Raw genomic sequence first — 22,530 nt, forward strand, 5'->3', positions numbered from 1 at the left:
GTGACGTTCAATACAGTACAGTACAGTACAGAACAGTATAGTACAGAACAGTATAGTACAGAACAGTATAGTACAGAACAGTGCAGTACAGAACAGTATAGTACACAACAGTAAAGTATAGTACAGAGCAGTACAGTACAGAACAGTACAGTATAGTACAGAACAGTAAAGTATAGTACAGAGCAGTACAGAACAGTACAGTACAGAGCAGTACAGTATAGTACAGAACAGTAAGGTATAGTACAGAACAGTACAGTACAGAACAGTATAGTACAGAACAGTACAGTACAGAACAGTATAGTACCGAACAGTAAAGTATAGTACAGAGCAGTACAGTACAGAACAGTACAGCACAGAGCAGTACAGTATAGTACAGAACAGTATAGTACAGAACAGTAAAGTATAGTACAGAGCAGTACAGTACAGAACATTACAGCACAGAACAGTAAAGTATAGTACAGAACAGTACAGAACAGTATAGTACAGTACAGTACAGAACAGTATAGTACAGAACAGTAAAGTATAGTACAGAGCAGTACAGTACAGAACAGTACAGCACAGAGCAGTACAGTATAGTACAGAACAGTAAAGTATAGTACAGAGCAGTACAGTATAGTACATTACAATACAGTACAGAGCAGTACAGCCAAACTACTGAAACAAATATTTTTTCATAATTCTGACACCAGAAATCCTGTGATCCACACGTTGACCCGTTAGCATCGATGAGTCGACCGCCACAAAGCTGAACACTGCCCGCGACGCGAGCCGACTGTCACGAGCAGTCGGTTGTTTCTAATATTCAAATAGTCCTTTTTATACGAGCCCGTTCGACGGCGTAGAGACGGAGCGATGAGCGATTTGAGCTGTGGGTAGACATGAAAGACGGTCGTCATGACGATGGCAGTCAGTCGTGTTTTGTGTTGAAGCCACGCCCCCCGACAACGAACCCGAGGGCGACAAGCAGTTTGACTCTGTGGCGTCGACGTGTAGAATGAAAACGTTTCGCCCGTTTTCCACACTGACATCACGACGCCGACGAGCGGGAAACCTGGACCACATAAGGGAAGGTGGGCGGAGCATAGAGTATTACAGGTTGCCAAATAAGGAGAAAGGGGCGGTACTTGTTTCTGAGCAGGTTGTGGCTGTGTGATTGTAAATGTGTCTCTTCATTATTACTGTACTTTCCTTCTCGACACGTGGGAATTAATTTCTCTCTGTGAAGTGTTAGCTTACCGTCCTGACGAGTCACAGGTTAGTTTCCTGTGCGATAGTTCCTGTGTGACTTTTTTAGCATTAGCGCAGAATAAGGGAGAATAATATAATAAATAAAAATAAATATATATATAAAAAAAATAGAATACAATCAAATTTAGCTGTGTGGCTAATTTTCTGTGTAACACAATAAACATCCTGAAAAGTGAACTTAAATATTAATAAAAGCTTCAGAGAAACGTCACGTGTCCTGTTCTGCTTCTTTTAACAGGTGGTGATGTCAAAGAACCTGACCTGACGGGTTAGTATGTTTTCAACTTCATATTATCTGACACACGGGGGTCGACGGGGGTCCACAGAAGACTTCACACTTTGACCTCGTGACAGATCGTGTTATGTACAAACTGGATGTGAGATAAACGCTGTGGTTTGATCCAGAAATCCACGTCTTGGCCCTCAGCTGTGAATATGTCTCGATCTTAACTCAAAGAAAAAATGGAATTCGTGTTTTTTTAAATTTATGTGCGACATACTGCGACAACTTTAGCTGCAGTTCCACTTTCCACCACGCGGCGGCAGTAACAAAGTGATTATATTTGGGCCTTATTGGATTCATTTCCAGGAGTTTCAAGGGAGTCTGGGGGCCGATTTCGAACCAAGCCAAACCCCCCCCCCACCCCCAGAAACACATCACACCAAACCAGATCATTCCAATCTGCAAAAGATTCTTTATTGTCAAAAATGATTAGCAAAGTGCAAAGTGTGCAAACACAAAAGTAAAGTAACCCCCGTTCCTCCAGGTGCAGCTGAGTGTGGGTGGTTTGGAAAAACAGATGAGGAGGGAGAAGGAAAAGAAAAGGAATGAAGAAAGACTAAGGAATAAATTAATGAATTAACTTGCAGAGGTAACTAAGGATATGAAAGGGAGATTTCCAGTGTTTTTGTTTTTGTGGGAGGGGCTTCCTCTCAGTCACTCTCACACCTGTGGAGGGACACGCCCCCATTACCTTCCTGTTCAGGTTTGTTTGTTGTATTTCCCACCGATGTTGCTGATATTCAGAATACTACCTGTGATTTGTTGTTGTGTTCAGCGCAGTCTCATGTATTAAAGCTATATTACAGTCATGAAGTAGCTGCTGTCTATTCGTGAGCATGACATATGGTCGTATTCATCTTTGCTAAGAACCCGCGCAGAGAGAAAACTCTGTCCACGGTGTAGACGTGAGTCAGACCCAGAGACTTGAGACACAGGAGTTGGTTGAATATGTCGACCATGAAGGAGGGATGGTTGATGAGCCGGTGGATCTCCACCGGGTCTCTGTGACGCAGAGAATCTCTGGACAGGACGGTCAGCGACAGGAGGAGCTCCGGCAGCAGCAGGACGTAGACCAGACTCTCGTCCACTCGCACGCTCGCTCCCGTGTCTCTGGCGCCGTTGATCTTCTCTATGGCGTCGTTGATGTTGGCCTTGAAGCACAGCAGCACCGTGTGTCTGGCTGTGATGTGCACGTCCAACCTGGTGACGGAGTCCGTGCGAGCTTCGTTGATCTGCTGCGTGGAGTGACTGAGAGTGACCTCGGCCTGCTCGCAGTGCAGATCAACAGACCGGAGAGCGTTTTGTAAATCCTCCAGCGCTTGGTTGATGCAGATCAGATCCTGATGCCTGCCGTGCAGAGTTAAAGATGCAAAAGCTCGGTTGTAGTAAGCAATGGCTGCCCAACAATAGTCCTCCTCGATGGCTTTAGTGTACATCCCGATACTCTCTGCAAGGTGTCCCTTCTTGCGCTGCTCATTGCCAAAGGCGGTGTAGTAGTGCAGGTCCGATGACGGAGATTCTCTGAGTTCCAGCTGCTGCTTGGCTCGGTCCAGGTCTTCACTCAGTCGGCTCTTCAGCTCCGCGTCCGATTCATCGGCTTTGAAGCGCGTCAGGAGCCAAATGCCCCAGAACTCATTGAGTGCAGACAGATGTGAAGCTGCTGGCTTGTTGTTGCTGGTTTTGTACACGCCGTCGAGTGTGGCCAGGTACTGGAAGAAGAGCTGTTCTTTCTTCTTTATGAATGGGATGTGCTGCTCCAGGTATCTATCGAGTGTCTGAGCCACTAAGTCGTCTCGGAGCAGTTTCGCTGTCTCTATTTCTGACCTGGGGCTTTCAGACATGAGAAATGACAGCTTCATCTTCAACGCAATCAGCAACGGAAACGGTTCCGTCAGGTGACCGGAGCAGACGATGAGCTGAGCGGAGCCGGGAGATCCTTGTCTCGCTGTGCGGCCAAACGCCTGCGCCTCCACCCGGGCGTTCTTGGGCAGGAAGGTCTGCACAACCAACAAACCTCCCGCTGTCTTCACCTCCTCAGAAACCTGCAGGTCCGTCCCACGACCCGCCAGGTTTGTTGCTATAATGACTTCTCCTGCTTCCAGGTCCTTGGCGAAGATTGCCGTGTTGTCCATGTTGTTGTTGATGTAGAGCTTTTTGTGGTGGACCTCGTCTCCGAGACTGTCGTGCAGAACCTTTGCTCGATTGATGGTCTCACAGATGATCAGCACAGCTCTTCCCGGCCTGTACGGAGTCGGGTTGATTTCTGCAGTGACGACATTGCAGATCTTTTCAATCCATTCTTTTTCTCCAGGAATGAGCCTTCCTGCGACCTCGAACAGCTTCCTGCGTTTGAATGCAGGTATCTGACAGGTCTTGATGCCTTTATAGATTTTCTGTAAGGTCTCAGTCTCTGCTTGTTGGCCCAGAGTCCCAGAGATTCCATAGATCTGATTTTTGTACTGCTGAAGCATGCTAACATTGGACATGTAGTTTGTGACGACTGTCATGTCGCTCACCTTGGACGCGTGTTTCATTTCCAGAAACTGCTGAAGTCCATCCGCCCATTTCATGAAGTTTTCCACGACACCCGTGACACTGTAGTCGACGGGGACAATTCCATGATCCTCCATGATGTATTCATGGTCCTCCGTCATGGTTTGTGCGTAGAAGGCGTTTCCAATCCACACCTTTAGTTTGGACTCAACCAGATCGGAGAGGAAGCCCGGGACGTAGCAGCTGCTCTTATCTTTGCTCACGTCACATGGTGTGAAATGAAGAGCACATCTCACTTCTTCCTCTGACGCTCTGCGGACACTGTCTTTGTCAGGATACATGTAGCGACAGAAGCCTCCGTTGATGACGAGCAGCGGCACTCTTTGCCTTTCGCCGTCTTCCCTTTGCAGCTCTTTGTTGAGTTCCTCTATCGCCCCGTCATTGTTGATGCAGTGCAGAGCAAAGCTGCACGAAGGGAACTTCCTCTCCGCTGTTTGGAAGAATCCAGCCAGCTGCGTCGCAGTAACATCTGTCATTTTCTCAGTTAAAAGGCTGAGGTCTCTTCTCAGCTCCCGGACGGAACCTTTGGCCAGAACGCCGGCGTCCTCGGCCATCTGAAGGACGGTGAACTCGTCAACGTCTTGGCTTGTTGTTGCGTTTTTGAGCACAACCTGATGAAAGGGGTATTTTCGGCCCACAACCGTCTCTGTGCCAACCTTACTGTACTGATTAGCCGTGGCCCATATGAAAGCCAAGAGTGGATTGAGATGTTGGAAAGCCGGCATGTCACTACTCAGGTAGACCACATGCAGACCTCGATCCAGCATCAGTGAGTCCACTTCGTCCACGATCGCACACTCAAATTTCCTTTGCCCAAATATGTCTGTCTTGTGGAAGTGGTGCTTCAGCCAGTCTCCAGCAAAGTCCTCCACCGTGCCGTAGACAACCTGGCACTCGTAGCACCTCTTTAAGTCGATGCCTTGCTTGTTGGTGTTGCAGCTGATGCTGATTTTCAAAATTGAATAAAATCGTCGCCAGTCGTCTGAATCTCGTTCGGCCAGGACGGATGAGCTGGACATGATGTCCACTTTCTCTCCTCTCAGAGCCCGGAAAGCAGCAAACATGGCCACGATGCACGACTTCCCCTCGCCGGTGCCGACCTGGATCAACCGCCCTGCCGTGGACAGAACCATGAGACACCAGCTCACCATCTGAGTGAGTCGTGGTCTGAACTGAGCCAGTTCCGCCGCCTTGCAGAGCCTCAGCAGGTCTTTCTTCAGGCCTCCCCGATGTGATCCTTCTCTGCGTGAAGTCAGATCCTCATCAACGGACGAGACGATGTCTCTCATCTCAGCTAAAAGCTCCTCGTCGATCTGGTTCAACTTTTCTTGGCGTATTTCCTCAAGAATTTCGTCCAGTTGCTTCTCTGTGTCATTGGCTAAAGATTTCTTCAGGTGTGGATCTGGGACGCTCTCGTCCCGGACCAGCTCCATCAGGGTCTTTCCTCCGTCGCCTGGTCCCGACCTCCAGCTCGGCGTGATGAGGTGAATCTGCACACAGTGCAACATCTCCAACATCCACACCATCAGCTGCGATCTGTCTTTTGTCGTTGACTCGAATCGGTTCAGAAGAGTCTCGAACAAGTCGACGGCGGCGGCCGACGTCCAGTGGATGTTGGTGACGAGTCCCTGCAGCTTGTTGAGGAGAAGCTCCTCGTCGTCCACGGACAGTAAAGTGTTGGAGTGTGAAGAGACGGTGAAGAACCTGAGCACGAGTCCTTCCACTCGGTCCACGTCACAGTCATCCATCCTCTGGAAAAACTGTCTCAACAGAGAAAAAATACATTGTTTCTTTAACATCAAACACAAACACACTCATGAAATATTCAAATAACAATCTGTTTTCTTGGAGCATTAAAATCAAATATGAATATGTTATTCAAATATTGTCTGAGATCAATTTATATTCAACAGGTTTCATTTGCAATTTTTTTAAATTCACAGTATTGATACTCTGACAATGAAATATGCATCAAACTGGTATCGTGATTTTATATATCACTTCATATTTATATGAGTGTTTAGTTATTAACGAGTCTGACGCTTGTACTGAAATAACATATAGCTAAATAAACTGCCGCACATATATAGCTTGACGTACGTTATATTTAAGCTTTTATACTAAAGCTTGCAGAACCTGCATTACATGCATAAGACTTATTAACATACAGTGCAGATGTCACAAGATGTGCCGCTCAGAACAGATATAGCCTAGTACAGCACAATTATTACACAATAACGGCTACGATCAGTCCAGACACATAGTCATGCGATCCACCCACGCACACACCGCAACCACCATGCGGGATGAATAGCAAACACACAATTGTACCAGGTTCCTGTTCTCTGCGCGATCCAGCCGTGGTTGGTGACTCGTGAGACCGAAACCCAGAGACTCCGTAAGTATTGTTATTGCTTGGAGCAAATAAACATGATTTGATTGAATGCATTGAACTCACGACTGTTTTCTCCCTCTGAATAAACGAACACACGGCGAGGACATGGCCGAGGTCTAGGACGAGAATCCTGCCGAACACGCTCAGGATGAGGTGAGTGAAGTCGGTGTACAACTGAAATGATCTGATGTCACATTTCATTCTACCTTTTGTGTTTATATCTGTTCAGCAGGCTCCGCCCACAGGGGAATTCTGGCCCCGCGTTCCATTTCATGTGTCTGGACTGTAAACTGTAAACCAGTCGACTTACTGTAAAAGCTCAGCAGCAGCCTCACAGCCATCGTTCCATCCTAATCACCTCCCTCAGTTTCCTCACATCCTGAAAAGATAAATGCATATTTATTTCAGTATGAATAATAATAGTTGATAAACACGCACACACACATCTGTAATTCATTCATCGTCTACCGCTTTATCCATTTAAGGGTCGCGGGGGGCTGGAGCCAATCACAGCTGACATTGGGCGCGAGGCGGGGTTCACCCTGGACAGGTCCCAGCCTATCACAGGGCCACATACAGAGACGGACGACCATTCACTCTCACATTCACACCTACAGTCAATCTAGAGTCTCAATGAACCTGACCCCATTCTCATGTCTCTGGACTGTGGGAGGAAGCCGGAGAACCTGGAGAGAACCCACGCACACACGGGGAGAACATGCAAACTCCACACAGAAAGGCCCTGGTTGGTTTGAACCGGGACTCGAACCTTCTTGTTGTGAGGCGAAAGTGCTAACCACTACGCCACCGTGCAGCCCACATCTGTCTGTAATATGACACATAAAACATGTGCTCATAAAAGCACAGAGCTGTTGAGTGACACTATACTTTACAGTACAATATATGGGACAATATTTGATTCAGTTGATCTTTTTTCTTTTTTACAGTCTTTAACATACAGTTTCAGACTCCTCGTCGCTCTTATTTAGCGATATGCCTGCGATGCATTAGAGACAATATTATATATCAGAGAGGATTATGAACCCGTTTCCGTCTGACGTTGACATGAGAATATGTACGTGAGGCTCTGATACCTGTAACGAGCTGCTGCAGGTCGATGGCTGAGCTCTTATTCTTATGATAATACACATGACTGGAGAGCGGAGGTGTGTGTGCTCCTCTTCTTCACACCTGAGATCAAAGAGATCAGAGCCGGTCATCAGTCCAACTAGCGACCAATCAGATCGCTGGAGGTCCCAGCATCATCGCTCGCCAGGATCCTGACTGGGACAAAAGAGCTCAACACTGACCCCGCCCACTTTGACAACAAGTGAAACCACGAGAGGAATCGCTGACGTCAAGGTTTGTTCTGTAGACTGAACATTATTATCATTATTATGAGTGAAGGAACTACTCCCGTTCAGACGACGTCCAACCATCAGAGACGTCCATGTCACACTGGAGGATTGTGGGTAGTGTAGTTCTCCTCAATGACGTCGTGAATAAAACGTGAGTTTATCTCACAACATAAAATCGTAGACTCATTAATATCAGAGCTTCATCTGATTCACTGCAGGTCGACAACACGAGGAGACTGTGGCCATCGACAGATACTTCATGTTTTATGATCAATGAGCAGCTCAGTGGGAGTGATGACGTCACACGTTAACAGTCTGACGTCACTCCATCAGTTTCATCATCGTCGGACAAAAGACAATAATTCCAGTGGTTCTTTTCTGTTTTAGTTTGATCAGCTTTTCGGGCCCAATGTGTGGCCCAGTGTGGGGCCCGATGTGGGGCCCAATGTGGGGCCCGATGTGGGGCCCGATGTGGGGCCCAATGTGGGGCCCAGTGTGGGGCCCGATGTGGGGCCCGATGCGGGGCCCGATGTGGGGCCCGATGCGGGGCCCAGTGTGGGGCCGGATGTGGGGCCGGATGTGGGGCCGGATGTGGGGCCCGATGTGGGGCCCAATGTGGGGCCCAGTGTGGGGCCCGATGTGGGGCCCAATGTGGGGCCCGATGCGGGGCCCAATGCGGGGCCCAATGTGGGGCCCAGTGTGGGGCCCGATGTGGGGCCCGATGCGGGGCCCGATGTGGGGCCCGATGCGGGGCCCAGTGTGGGGCCGGATGTGGGGCCCGATGTGGGGCCCGATGTGGGGCCCGATGTGGGGCCCAATGTGGGGCCCAGTGTGGGGCCCGATGTGGGGCCCAATGCGGGGCCCGATGCGGGGCCCAATGCGGGGCCCAATGTGGGGCCCAATGCGGGGCCCAATGCGGGGCCCAATGTGGGGCCCGATGTGGGGCCCGATGTGGGGCCCAGTGTGGGGCCCGATGTGGGGCCCGATGTGGGGCCCAATGCGGGGCCCAGTGTGGGGCCCGATGTGGGGCCCAATGTGGGGCCCAATGTGTGGCCGCCGCGTCGGGCCCGTGCTGCCCTTGTTCTGGCCCCGTCACGGCAGGTGACAAGCTCATGCTCATACTCCTCTTATTTTGAAAGTGCTGCAAAATCATAACCTGAACTTAGAATGACTACAAAACATACATTTGTGCAGTTAATAAGTTCATAATCAAAAGTCAAATGTCCAGTACACATGTTTCAATTTGTTTTTCCCTTTTAACATGTTTATGCTCCCAAAGACAAGCACATGGATCATCTCTGCAAATTAATAAAATGACTGTAAACACAGAGTGGTGCTTTTTTATCATTTTTGAAATTTTATTTTAGATTTAAAATGTGAAAATTCTTAAAAAAGGTATAAAACATTTGAATGTAATTTAATAACATCACATGACCTGAACATGTCTTCTTCCTTCTTCATGTTTGTCTCTTCATGGGAAGGAATGCGGCACCTGTTCTCTACATCCACACCGGGACCGACCGGGCGGGCGGGGCCAGGACAACCGGTCGGTCTGCATTGATGGAAGAGCGGAGACCGGAAAGGACGCGTCGGTTTCACAATAATACTGTGAAAGTAATGGAACAACAGGTGAATGATGCTGGTTGGAGATTTGATTGAACACAAGAGGATAAGAGACATATTGATTTGAAGCATGACACCCTCGATGATGTGAACCACGTGAATCCTCTTTAAGATTAATATCATACTTCACCTGTTCACTCTTTTATTGTGAAAAGCCTGGACGCTGGACGTGCAGCCGGTTGACGCAGGTGCGTCGAGCAGGAGGTGATCACCTGTCGAAGACAAAGTGAAGAAGCTTCATCAATCATCTCTTCAATCATCTCTACAATCATCTCTTCAATCATCTCTTCGACACGATTCATCGATCACATCTCCTCCTCGACCATGAGAGGAGACGCGCCGGTGAGTGTCGGGATGATTCAGATGTTTCAGTGTGAGACAGTTTCATCAGACATCGTGTCAAATATCATGTTGCATGGTGAATCTGATTTGTTATCATGCGACATGATTAATATTATTTGTTATCATGTTACATGGTGAATCTGATTTGTTATCATGTGACATGGTGAATATTATTTCTTATCATGTGACATGATGAATATTATTTGTTATCGTGTGACATGGTGAATCTGATTTGTTATCATGCGACATGATTAATATTATTTCTTATCATGTGACATGATGAATATTATTTGTTATCGTGTGACATGGTGAATCTGATTTGTTATCATGTGACATGGTGAATATTATTTCTTATCATGTGACATGATGAATATTATTTGTTATCGTGTGACATGGTGAATCTGATTTGTTATCATTTGACATGGTGAATATTATTTCTTATCATTTGACATGATTAATATTATTTGTTATCATGTGACATGGTGAATCTGATTTGTTATCATGTGACATGGTGAATCTGATTTTTTATCATGTGACATGGTGAATCTGATTTGTTATCATGTGACAGGATGAATATTATTTCTTATCATGTGACATGATGAATATTATTTCTTATCATGTGACATGATTAATATTATTTGTTATCATGTGACATTATTATTTGTTGTCATGTGACATGATGAATCTTATTTGTTACCATGTGACATGATGAATCTTATTTGTTATCATGTGACATGGTGAATCTGATTTTTTATCATGTGACATGATGAATCTTATTTGTTATCATGTGACATGATTAATATTATTTCTTATCATGTGACATGGTGAATCTGATTTGTTATCATGTGACATGGTGAATCTGATTTGTTATCATGTGACATGGTGAATCTGATTTGTTATCATGTGACATGGTGAATCTGATTTGTTATCATGTGACATGGTGAATCTGATTTGTTATCATGTGACATGATGAATCTGATTTGTTATCATGTGACATGGTGAATCTGATTTGTTATCATGTGACATGATGAATCTGATTTGTTATCATGTGACATGGTGAATCTGATTTGTTATCATGTGACATGATGAATCTGATTTGTTATCATGTGACATGGTGAATCTGATTTGTGATCATGTGACATGATGAATATTATTTCTTATCATGTGACATGATGAATATTCATCAGGAGAATGATGCGACTGATCCTGGAGCAGCGGCGACAGAGGAGACGACGTCAGGGGGAAGACGAGCTGTGAGGAAACTGTCACACAGCGACACCACCTGCTGCTTCTTCTTCTTCTTCTTCTTCTTCTTCTTCTTCTTCCTATTGTTCAGCGTGATTCATATTTAATATTAGTCTGATCTGAGTGTTTTCACTCTGGAATCAAGTGAACTCAAAGATTCATCATGTTCAACTGTCATAATTTGACTGGAAGATGTTTCTTTTTTTACAGTACAATATATATATATATATATATATATATATATACACAAATAACTCTGCTACAAGTCGGATTTCATATTTTTTAGGCATTAAAAGAAGGTCTCACTCAGACGAACACGCCTCTCGTTCATGTTCCAGTTTGTCTTCATGAAAATCTTCATCAAACTAATGTTGAGGCAGAATCCTGAACCTGCTCATGATGTAAAATATATGAATAAAGATCATTTCTTGATGGTCAATGTGTTCCACACCATGATGTTTGATGCTGGTTGATTGCAGCATTGGGCGACAGTAGCTTGGTCTGTACTATAATTCACAACCAAATAGAAAAGTTTTGGTGAGTTGCATAATTTAATGCATGTCCGTCTTCACATTGTAGAGATCTTCTTCTTCAGGCCTCTTCAACTCAGCAACAGTTGAGGATTTTTTCTTTCTTTCTTTTTTTGTTTTTTTTGCAGAGTATTGTGATGCTCCAACATCTGATGAAAAGAGTTCCCCACAGCTCTTCACCGAGCCAGTACACGGTGAACAAACCTTCACACGCTTCATGTACATCTCAGAGGGTCACTGGAAACTTATCTGAAGATGAATAAAGAAGTTGCACGGACATTTGCTCCATTATGAAAAAGTGTAACTCGCTCTCTCCTCCTCAGACTCTTGTTTCATCGCCGTCGGATTCCAGCGGATCGTCTGCGAACGAGTCTCGAAACAAACAGGTGAGAAAGGTTCTACAGCTCAGTGAAGTGTTGACGATCTCTGACGAACAGCGGTGCATCGTCTGCGTATCACCCACTGTTCTCGTAAGACGCTCCTGGTTGTGTCGTCTTTGTCCGAAAACAAATGCTTGCAGATTTTTTTCAGCAGTCAGGAGAAATATTGGTCGCCTCTGATTCGGAATGTGAGGCGACTACGTGAATTTGGCTTTGTGTCACTGGACTATTGGTCCACACAGGACGGAGTCGATCTCTCGGCTGCTGCGACCTGCAGAACGGACATGAATCACAGCTCCAAAGAAATTATATCTTATATATATATATCTATATCTGAAATGTCCCACGTGAAATGGTGCCTCAGAATTCATAAATGCAACGTTTCTACCGCTGAACATATTTTAATCCTCTCAGATCTAACTCAAATCATCTTTCTGTTAAATCCACACGACGATCAACAAATCACTCACGGTGCACGTTAATCCTGAGATCTGTGTGTGTACGAGCAGCTCGTCTGACGAGTCCGTGTGTTAATAAGTCGTGTGTTGTCGGCCGGTGACGGGGACTAACCACAGCTGGTAACTTGTTTTAAATGAACCAAACCGTCTCAACACCTCTGGTTTCAGTCTTTGGTTTGTAGCTGCTCTTACGAATGAATGTAGTTATACGTGTTCGGTGGTGATCAGACTCTTAGCTCCACCGGTTTTACATATTCACAGTTTTGTAAATCAGTCGATGATGCAAAACCTACATTTCAAGTTCCTCTTGTGGTTTTTAATGTATAAAACCTTTCATCATGTAACAATTCTGCCTTGTCCTCGTCTCACTCTTTTCAGAGCGGAGAGCAGGAAGTGATCCACGTAAGCCCTGAGGTGTGTTTTACATACCTGCCTAACTCATTTAGTCAAATCTTTCCAAGAGAATCCAACACATCTTCCTTTCCTGTCTCGTTTCCCTCTCTCTGTTCATCAGGATGGAGTCAACGTGGCCAGAATCAACCCATTTCATGCGCATAATTTGGTACGTACTGTACTGATTTTAAAACAACATCACAACATCCCCTGAAGAACTACCGCTTTGTGCCCGTCCCTAATGTCCTTGTCTCCTCCCGTCAGGAATCGGGCAGCCAAGGCCAAGTGACGGAGGACGACGGAGTGGAATCAAACCTCAACACCCACTTTGTCCCTCCGCCTGGATTCCAGAGCTCACCTCTGGACCTTCAGCCTGAAGTTCAGACTGTGGAAAATGGAGACAAGTTTTCTGAGCTTCAGAAGGACCTGTTCCATCCATGGACATTGGCCCAGAACTCATCTGCCAGCGATCACCTTCCTTTAAACAACTTATTTAAAGCAAACCCCTCTCGAACGCCGGACCTCCCCAGAACCTCGGACCTGTTCAAAGGTGCAGAGCTTTTCCAGGCTGCAGCTCAAGCTGACAAATCTCCCGGTATCTTTATGGACCCTTTCAAATCTCCTTCAAACCAGGCCAATGGTCTGCTCCAGTCTTCGCAGTCTGCCGTGGGGAATCCCTTTCACACTGCTTCCGCCTCCGAAGCAGATTTGTTTCAAGCTGTTCCTACGAACGTCAAAGACAATCGAGATCCCTTTACCAAAGAAAATGGGCTGTTTGGCGTAGCCTCCGAGGAAAACCGGGATCTATTTTCATCGTCATCCACAAGTGCAGTCGACCCGTTCCCCAGCCCTGTTGCAAGGGATTTATTCCAAGACCTCTCCAGTGTGGAAGACCCGTTTGGTCCAACTCCCTCAAAACAACACGACCCTTTCCATGATGTTTCCAGTGGGACTCCAGACTTCTTCCTACCACTTCCCTCAAAGGCCGACAGCAGGGATGTGTTCCAGACCGTCCCGAGCAACGCTGCGTTCTCCAGACCGTCATTCAACTGTGCATCAGAGACGAGGTTGGACCCGCTGATGTCGCCAGGTCTCTTCAGAGCAACAGAATCTCCTCCAGTCGACCGACCCACGACTTCCAGCTCACGCGTCGTCTTGACGACGCCTCGGGGAACCAAACATGCTGTTCTTCATCCGACTCCCTTCAGTCAGGCCAGGAATCTGTCAGTGTCACCCAGTCAGTCTCTGGGTGAAATGACTCACGTACGTACCTGGTATCATTGGACGTGTTCAGCCATAAAAATCCACGTGTTTTACACTTTCTTTCATGATCCAACTGGCAGGTGCAGACCTTCAAACGTCCACCGAAGCCTCTTCCTCGCACTCGACCACGGAGGCCAGAGAAGCTTCCCACGCCAGAAAAAACTGTGTGCAAAGAACCCAGTTCAACATATTCTTTTCGAATTGAATTTACTTTATATTAAACTCTGCTCTTATAAACTCTTCTTTGTCCCTTTTGGTTTGTTTTTAGATCGAACCTGAACCAACTCAACCGACTCCGTCCCTGAAACCAGCGCTCAGTCCGCTCCCAAAGCCAGTGGTTCGCCGCAAACCCAAAACTCCCGTAAAGGATATCACTTTAATTAGCTGATCCGAAATGAATGAAATGGTCAAGTGTGGAAAGTGCAGCTTTCAGAATACTCTGCAGAAGGGAGATGATTTGTTTCTGTCTTTTTCTTTCACAGGACAATCAACCAGTGGAGCCCGAGAACTACGTGGTGTTTGAGGACATCCTGCTCACTGGACAGGTACGTTTCTATCACAGAAACAAGCCATTGACTATTAATCTGAATAATTAATGTAAAACGATGAATAAACTTACAAGGGACTGACAAAATGGCGAACAACGCAATGTGTCTGATGATTCTGATGAACGACGACTGTGTCTGAACAGGAGCGGTGTGTGGAGGACTGGCCCGACGACAGTCCGGAGCTCAACCCGGAGTTCAGACCAGTAAGAACTTCTCTCACTAATAGGCTTTCATATCCTCTGCGTCTCCATGAGTGTTTCATCAAAGTTATTCAGCTGACGAATGACGCATTTCTTTTTGTTCAAGTCTGGAAGATTCAGACTCCGACGAGAGTCGATGCTGGTAAGAGACGGATCGTTCTTCTCTTCAGCATCGTAGGTTTTTCTTAAAGAAGAGAAAACGAAAGTGAAGAAGCTCAAACTTTCTCTTTCAGGTGAAGACGGACTCAGACGGAGGAAGTGGTGAGGACCAGGACGCCTCTGGAGCCCGGAGCAAGGTCCAATCTCTCTCACCGTCACGGATGAACGTCCTGTGGTTTCCGGAATAGATCGTAACGTTTTGTTCAAACATTTGTTACAGAAAAAAGAGAAGAAGTTCAGAATGTCCCTGCTCTCCAGAAGAGGCTCCAAGGTGAGAGAGCAGCTTCTCTCCTCCTGCGAGTCTGTTTCAGCTTGTTTCAGTTCGCTGATGAAGCTTTTCACTTCGCAGGAGAAGTTTGTGGAGGACATGAAGGACGGGAGGAGCCGGACGCTGCCCACCTCCCCGAAATCCTCCCAGGTGAGTCAGGGCGTCTGAATCAAACGCATCCTTTAAGTCAGGTCGTAACACGTATGAATATCTGTGATCAGGATGTATTATTAAAAGTATTAAAGTGTTAAACTGTCATGAGTCGGTGCAAACAGACATGGTCATGAACACACGACGTGCTTCTGTTCCTCAGGAGTGTTTCTCAGACGTGCACGCGGCTGCAGGAGAAGATGACTGGATGGACTACAAAGTATGATTGTTAAGTTTTCAGTGTCACAGTGTATCTGTATCAATGAACCTGTTGTGGCTTCACAACGTCGCCTTGTGTCAGCAGAAGAAACCGCTGAGGACCAGAGTGAACCAGCTGCTCAGACGAGCCTCCGCCGCGTCGGCGCTGCCGGAGGGAAGACACGGACCACAAGTTCAACATGTAGCTGCCTCAATGAAGATTCACTGTCATACACCAGTGAGCGCCTCATATCAGTAACACAACTGTTTCTGTGCAATAGGACGACGACAAGGGGAAGAAAAGCATCGGCAAGAAGAACTCCATCACACGACGCTGGTCGGAGGTGACGCACCTGCAGTCGACCAACGGTTTATCAAAGTCAATGATCCAAGTTTCTTCTTGTGATGTTGAACCTGTGAGTCTTCTGACAGGGGACGGCGCTGGACAACGGCCCTGAGGAGGAGGAGGAGCAGGACGGAGGAGAATCCCAGCATGAAGAGGTGAAACCGTCTGGGTGATTTAGTCTGAGCGGTCAAGAGGTGGTAGAACAGGCACGGACCTGTCTGAAAGGAAGCACTGAATACCATCTGTGATCGGAACGTTTGTGTCTGCAGAAGAGAAAAAACAAGATGAAGATCAAGTTTGTGCCTCACAGAGGATTTGCCATCACTTCAAAAAGGGTAGGACACAGTTTCCTGCTGCAGAGCCTAAAGAGGACGTGTGATCAGTCACTGAAATCTGTTCTTCCTCAGGGGGATGATGAGGTGAAGGGAGCTCGTGGCTTCACTCCGCCTGCGAGGTCTCGGGTACGCTCGCGCTCGCCGTCGGTCGGAGAACTCCACGTTCACTCAAACTCTGAAAGACCCTGAGCCTCATGAAGACGTCTTTGTTCATTTCTCAGGGCGACGCGTTCGAGGACGTAGGAGAGATGAAAGTCCTCCGTGTCCAGTCGACGAGCAAGGTGCCGTGTTTCTTACGTGACCTGAAGTATCTGAGTGTCCATGTGTACATTAACATACATGACGCCTCTGTGACATCGGACTGACGATTATACTTTTGTGACTTCATAGTTCATATTTTGTGACATTTTTATTCTTTGTTTGTTTTGCAGCCTGTCTCTCTTCTTTTCATTTCTGTTGAGTGTTTGATATTTTTATACTTGGACTTTTTTCCGTGTGTATGTAAGTTTAGTGTGAAACGTTGTTCATATTCTTGATCCGTGCGTCTGCAGCAGCTTTTCACTGCACCTGCATCATTTTGGTTGTTCATGTTTTCCCGGACTTGCGATGCTCAGGCTGATGTCACGGGCGACGAGCTCTTCCACCGAGACCACGAGGACGACGAGGACGACGACTGCAAACCTGCAAGTTTCTGTCTTTTACTCCTGAATCTCACTTTCTTATCATAAGACCTTGTTTTCCCTGTTTTCACCGAATGGCCTCTTTCCGTCAACAGAAGAAACCAACGAAGACGAAGCTGCTGCACGTCGCTCGTCGGAGCTCGAAGGTGAGCGAGGATTATTTTGTCATGTTCTGGTGAGTGTGAGTTCTTTCTGACGGTTTGTGGATCAGGGGAACGTGTCGGACGAGTCCTCTCAGAAGAAGAAGAGCAGCTTCTCAGCCGAGGAGCCGGACGGGATGGAGTTCTACAAACAGGTATCTCACGAATGGAACGCGCTTTCGTATTAATCCATCTGCTCTCACTTTGTGCCGACGCTGGTCAACTCCTGCTCTGCGCCTCATCAGGAAGCATCTGAACACAAGGCTCCGGATCCACGCAGATGGAAGGACGCCTGCGACGCAGCTTCTCGCAGCCGCGCCGCTCCGCTGAACTCCATCGTACGTGTTGTTGCTTCAATGCGCCGAGCGAACAGGATGCAGTTTCTTTGGCTTCCTGTCCCCCAGGTGGTTCAACTTCCTGCTTCTTCTCCGCAGGACGACGGACCGACAGGACGCGACTTCCTGGGTGGAGGAGAGATGTTCTACAGTGACGAAGAGGAAACATACAAACTGGTACTTTACTTCTCAACACGACGCTCACTTGTTCCTGCATTTGATCGTGAGAACTGTTTCCTTTTCTTCGCAGAAGAAGTCACAGAAACTCAAGGGCTTCAGAAGAAGCAAGGTTCAGGTTCGTGTGTCGCTCGTGACGTCTGATGACTCCGAGGGAAAAGAGACGGACGCGCTGACTCTTCCTCCTCTCGTTTCCTTTTCAGAACAGAGGCGACGTCGACCCGCCCGGCGCCACGGCCGGCGACTTCACGTCAGAGGCGGCTCAGGTTTGTGGAAAACACTTAGATATTATATTAGATATTATAATATTAATATTGGATATTAAAATAATCTGGCAACGTGACGCTGGCGTCTCGCGTGGATTTTCCAGACGGTGATTCCTCTCTCGCCATCGTGTCTCTGATCCTTAGAGAAACTGCCTGTGGTTTGCTTGTACAGTACATGTGATAATAATATAAATAATAATACAATAATATTAATAATAATAATAATATAATAATAATAATAATAATAATAATAATGAGCCAGTTTTCAGTATTAATCCGTCTTTGCCCTCTTCACCTAAGTCATCACGTGACCTAACTTGTGACAAAGAGACACACTCGGCTGATGACGTCTTTACTGATATGAGATGAGATATTAATACTCATAATGAGCTTCAAGCCTCCGACGTGTCGAGTCACTCACTCGAGATCTCTGGTAGTTTTCCACTGTTGGCTTGGTCGTCTTCACGCCTGCATCCTGACGGGACACATTCCATCCGCTCGTGTTCCTCAACATTCTCGCCGACACAATGAGCTGTCGGATGAAAAGTTCCCCCAGGTTTTTTTTTATAGATGCATCTGTGTGAAATATGTATCTGTTGGTTTTGTGTGTGTTGTCAGGCGGAATGGTTCGCCGCCCGGAAGGACGAGCGAGCTCTGGCCGGTTGGGAGGATGAGGAGGAGGACGGGGTCAGTTTCACCGTGTGTGTGTGTGTGTGTGTGTGTGTGTGTGTGTGTGTGTGTGTGTGTGTGTGTGTGTGTGTGTGTGTGTGTGTGTGTGTGTGTGTGTGTGTGTGTGTGTGTGTGTGTGTGTGTGTGTGTGTGTGTGTGTGTGTGTGTGTGTGTGTGTGTGTGTGTGTGTGTGTGTGCGTGCGTGCGAAGCCTCATGTTTGTGTTTGTCTCGGCCGCAGGACACTGACAGTTTGATGGAGTGGTGGAACAATGTGGAACGTGAGTCACAGTCAGAAACAACAACAACAACGTCGTCCTGAACGTCATTTTAACTTCACTTCCTGTCTGCTCGTTTCAGAATGGGACGAGGTTCCGTCCGACGATGACAACGTGGTCATGGAGGACGAGTCCAAGTGCGTCAGTTGTTGGCGTGAACGTGGGACAGTAGAGTTGTTGTTGAATCACAAATGTTCCCGTCTGATCTGTGGCTGACGCTGAACGTGTCACATGATGTAGGAACTAACAAAGCGCTGCGTTGTTCTGGCTCCCAGGTCCTTCAGCGTCCTGGCGGACAAGGTTCACCGCGGCCTGCGCGTCTTCAACAAGGCGTTCACGGAGCGGGCCGAGGTCCTGTGGCAGTCCATCATCACGCTGCACGCCATCGCCGACGACATCCGCGACTTCCACCAGAAAGCCAAGATCGCCGGCATCACTGGCGGCACCACCACGGCCGTGGGCGGCGTGACGGCCATCGCCGGTCTGGCCCTGGCGCCCTTCACCTTCGGCGCGTCGCTGGTGGTGACGGCTGTCGGCGTGGGGGTGGCGACCGCCGGGGGAATAGCCTCGGCCTCCGCGGCCATCTCGGACAACGTGAACAACATGCACGACCGGAAGAAGGTACAGTACGTTCACGTTTGACCCCGGGCCGGTCGCTCCCACGCGTCACGCGGCGCTGACCGCGGCGCTTCTGTCCCTGACCAGGTGGAAACCGTTCTTCGGGAGTACGAGGGCCACCTGCTGCACATCGGGAAGATCCTCCACTTCGTGGACCAGGGCGTGTACAAGCTGCGCGGCCACCCGTTCCTCCGCTCCGGCACCCAGCACTACTCGGAGGACTGGGAGGTGCGCAGGACCGTCCAGATCCTCTGCCTGGTCGACTCGCCGGTGATGCGAGCGACGGGGCTGACGGACGCCGCCGTGGCCACGGTCCAGAGCCTGTTCAAGGGGATGGACAAGTACTTCATCAAGGACTCGCGGGAGCTGAAGAAGGGCTGCCGGCGGGAGGTGGTGAGTCAGATCAAGCAGGTGGCGAACATGCTGAACGACACGATAGTGGAGCTGAACGCCGTCAGAGAAGAGCTGCACGACGCCACGGGACACGCGTGATCTCCGGCGCCCCCTCCTGGCTGAATCAGAGCACGAGGCGGTTTGTTCCACTGTATCACTAATCACTTCTCTTGTGGTTTCAGCCGAGAGGAGTAAATTCATCTGAACGTTCAATAGATTATTCTTGTGTTTTTTCAAAATATTTGTGGATGTTCACCTTTTGTCTCTGCACTGTGTATTTATGAATATATAGATTTATGTGGTCACACGTGCAAACGTTTTTCATCCTAGATGCATGTACATACAGAGCACGAATAACACACATCACTTCATCAGCATTGAGTCTCTGAACACTTGTGACACTGTCCCCACCAAATGTATATACATTCAGAAATATGGTATTAATTGTCGGGCAAATATCGTGTCAGTGGTTTTTATAATTTTTCGGTATTACTGGTGTCAGTGTAATGAAACAGTGATACCTGCTTTGCTCTGTACAATTTAAATGTGTTGATGAATTTGATTTGAACAAATTAAAGTGTTTTATGACGAGCAATGTGTGTATCACATCGTCACAAATTAAAAGGTCCGTGTCGATAACGTCCGGTGGAATTCGTAAAAGACATCTAGGCGAGAGGGCTCACTCTGTTCTGTTTGAATCATTCTCGGTTATTGTGGTTTGATTTGTCACGTGGTGGAGCATCATCAGAGAACAGGATGTCGCAATCTTCTCGTGTGAGAAGTTGGACTGTTAGGTAATGACGCGCGCATCTACAGCGTCACGTCACGTGTGACTGACTCACACTGACGAAATGAAACAGGAGGAGTTATGGACAATTATGAATTATGAATTATCATATCCTCCACGTCAGGGGGTAAAACAGCATTCTAATTAGCGCTCTTATTAGCTCAGTTATGGGACAAAAACTATGAAATATATCTATATATATATGCTGCGGAGGAAACAGACTTATCATGTACAGATTGTGATGATGTAAAACAAACTGGGGATATATGATCATATGAAAATCTGCTCAAATCTGTGGCATTTATATAATATGTAATTGACATGTTTAAGGCGTCTAGTGCAGCTGTAAAGATTAGGGCTTGGACAGGAAAAAAATAAAAAATTAAACAAATTAAATTAGATAAAGGTATTTTTAATTTAGCAATTTATTTAAATGCATTAAATTTCTCTTATTGAGTATGGTTTGAAAGATATGTGTGTGTGTGTGTGTGTGTGTGTGTGTGTGTGTGTGTGTGTGTGTGTGTGTGTGTGTGTGTGTGTGTGTGTGTGTGTGTGTGTGTGTGTGTGTGTGTGTGTGTGTGTGTGTGTGTGTGTGTGTGTGTGTGTGTGTGTGTGTGTGTGTGTGTGTGTGTGTGTGTGTGTGCGTGCGCACATTAGGGCTGGGCGATACAACGATAACGATATGTATGGCGATAGACAATTTATGGGTTAGGGTTAGGGCCGGCCGGCGCGAGCTTCACCGGCCGGCCGCAAGGGGGGAGGTGCTGCTCAGGTTGGGGGCGTGGTCGCCCCAGTAGCAGAGTCAACTTACGTCACTTGACGCCCGGGCTGTGAACGGCTCGTTTACAGACCGTCTGCACCATCAACCCAAACCACGAATCAACGACTCATTGTTTTCTTTTAATTCTCCGTGGGCTGGCAGACACCCCAGATAACCAAATATACAGTACGTGGAGGCAGCTGAAGAGGTGCCTGGAGCATAATATGGGCCCTTTAACCAGTTATGTGATTATTTACGCGGGAATAGTTTGATAGAAGATTTTCAGTCAGGGTTTGGAGAACAGAAACAGATTCGCTGAACGTGACCGACGACCTTCTCACGGCCTCAGACAGTGGTCACGTTTCTATTCTCGTCCTGTTAGATCTTAGTGCTGCATTTGACACGTTGATCACAAGATTCTGTTACAGAGACTAGAACACATCAGTATGTTAACATTAACAACAAATCTTCCATTAATACCAAAGTGAGTCATGGAGTTCCACAAGGTCCTGTGCTGGGACCGATTCTTTTCGCTTTATAAATGCTTCCTTTAGGCAGTTTTATAAGAAAGCCCCACATACATTTCCATTGCTACGCAGATGATACCCAGCTGTATTTATCTATAAAACCATATGAAACCGATCATGTAGACAAACTGCAGAAGGTCTTAAAGACATAAAGACCTGGATGACTTATAATTCTTTACAGATAAAACTGAGGTCATTCTAGATTGTGGAAATACCACACGACAGTCCGTGGTACACGCTCATTATACCACAGGTAAGGGTCATTGTTGTTTGACACCCTTCACTGTGGTATAATGAGCGTGTACCACGGACTGAAGTGAGTTGTTGCTTGTATAAAACGTAGACGTACTATTAGATATTTTTTATTTCGTCAAAAAAACATTTTTTTTTACGAATACAAACAAGTCCTGGCTCCCTGCACAGTGCACGGCGGTTGCTATGCAACACACTGTATCGTTCCTCAGAAAGTTCTCCACGCAAAAATGTCATTCGAGCTCACCGTGTGCTTTGAGCTCTCGTCAGTTTACTCAACTTCAGTCCGTCGCCTCAGCTCACGTCGTTACTTCCTTAGTAGAGTGATAGGGACCTGTGCAAACTGATTCAGATCGCTTGATTTGAGCTACCCAT

At 47.0% G+C, this 22,530-nt stretch overlaps 2 protein-coding genes across 7 annotated transcripts; one reads left to right on the forward strand and one right to left on the reverse strand.

The window, feature by feature from the left end:
• Window positions 1-1,923: 1,923 nt before the first annotated feature.
• LOC118288331 (protein translocase subunit SecA-like) lies at window positions 1,924-6,674 on the reverse strand. The gene is made up of 2 exons (XM_035614330.2): window positions 6,543-6,674; window positions 1,924-5,844 (listed from the first exon to the last, which is right to left on the reverse strand). The coding sequence occupies exon 2, from the start codon at window positions 5,830-5,832 to the stop codon at window positions 2,356-2,358; it is 3,477 nt and encodes a 1,158-aa protein (XP_035470223.1). The 5' UTR covers window positions 5,833-5,844; window positions 6,543-6,674; the 3' UTR covers window positions 1,924-2,355.
• A 1,030-nt stretch (window positions 6,675-7,704) lies between these two features.
• Window positions 7,705-20,453, forward strand: si:cabz01007807.1. Of its 6 annotated transcripts, none has more exons than XM_035614278.2 (36): window positions 7,705-7,841; window positions 9,319-9,466; window positions 9,616-9,802; window positions 10,990-11,055; window positions 11,706-11,771; window positions 11,901-11,963; window positions 12,794-12,829; window positions 12,930-12,977; window positions 13,073-14,071; window positions 14,152-14,235; window positions 14,340-14,432; window positions 14,554-14,616; window positions 14,763-14,822; window positions 14,926-14,961; window positions 15,053-15,115; window positions 15,199-15,249; window positions 15,328-15,396; window positions 15,560-15,616; window positions 15,698-15,796; window positions 15,876-15,938; window positions 16,027-16,095; window positions 16,210-16,275; window positions 16,348-16,401; window positions 16,497-16,556; window positions 16,890-16,958; window positions 17,051-17,101; window positions 17,167-17,250; window positions 17,341-17,433; window positions 17,530-17,607; window positions 17,681-17,725; window positions 17,811-17,873; window positions 18,492-18,560; window positions 18,782-18,821; window positions 18,901-18,955; window positions 19,094-19,439; window positions 19,524-20,453. In XM_035614278.2, the coding sequence occupies exons 3-36, from the start codon at window positions 9,785-9,787 to the stop codon at window positions 19,926-19,928; spliced, it is 3,681 nt and encodes a 1,226-aa protein (XP_035470171.2). In that variant the 5' UTR covers window positions 7,705-7,841; window positions 9,319-9,466; window positions 9,616-9,784; the 3' UTR covers window positions 19,929-20,453. The 6 variants fall into 6 exon arrangements, with proteins under 6 accessions (XP_035470171.2, XP_047192053.1, XP_035470194.2 ...); XM_047336097.1 differs by lacking the exon at window positions 7,705-7,841 and adding an exon at window positions 7,848-7,988; XM_035614301.2 differs by lacking the exon at window positions 7,705-7,841 and adding an exon at window positions 7,848-7,988 and having other exon boundaries at window positions 17,684-17,725.
• The last annotated feature ends 2,077 nt before the right edge of the window (window positions 20,454-22,530 follow it).

Source organism: Scophthalmus maximus, chromosome 12 (genome assembly GCF_022379125.1).
Source record: "Scophthalmus maximus strain ysfricsl-2021 chromosome 12, ASM2237912v1, whole genome shotgun sequence".
In the NCBI taxonomy this organism is placed as follows: Eukaryota; Metazoa; Chordata; class Actinopteri; order Pleuronectiformes; family Scophthalmidae; genus Scophthalmus; species Scophthalmus maximus.

Bases quoted from the DNA above. Each gene is read 5' to 3' on its own strand.
- LOC118288331 (XM_035614330.2), bottom strand. From the start codon at position 5,832: ATGGATGACTGTGACGTGGACCGAGTGGAAGGACTCGTGCTCAGGTTC.
- si:cabz01007807.1 (XM_035614278.2), top strand. The intron at 16,276-16,347 runs GTAGGACACAGT...GTTCTTCCTCAG, and splicing joins TTGCCATCACTTCAAAAAGG to GGGGATGATGAGGTGAAGGG. The intron at 18,561-18,781 runs GTCAGTTTCACC...TCTCGGCCGCAG, and splicing joins AGGATGAGGAGGAGGACGGG to GACACTGACAGTTTGATGGA.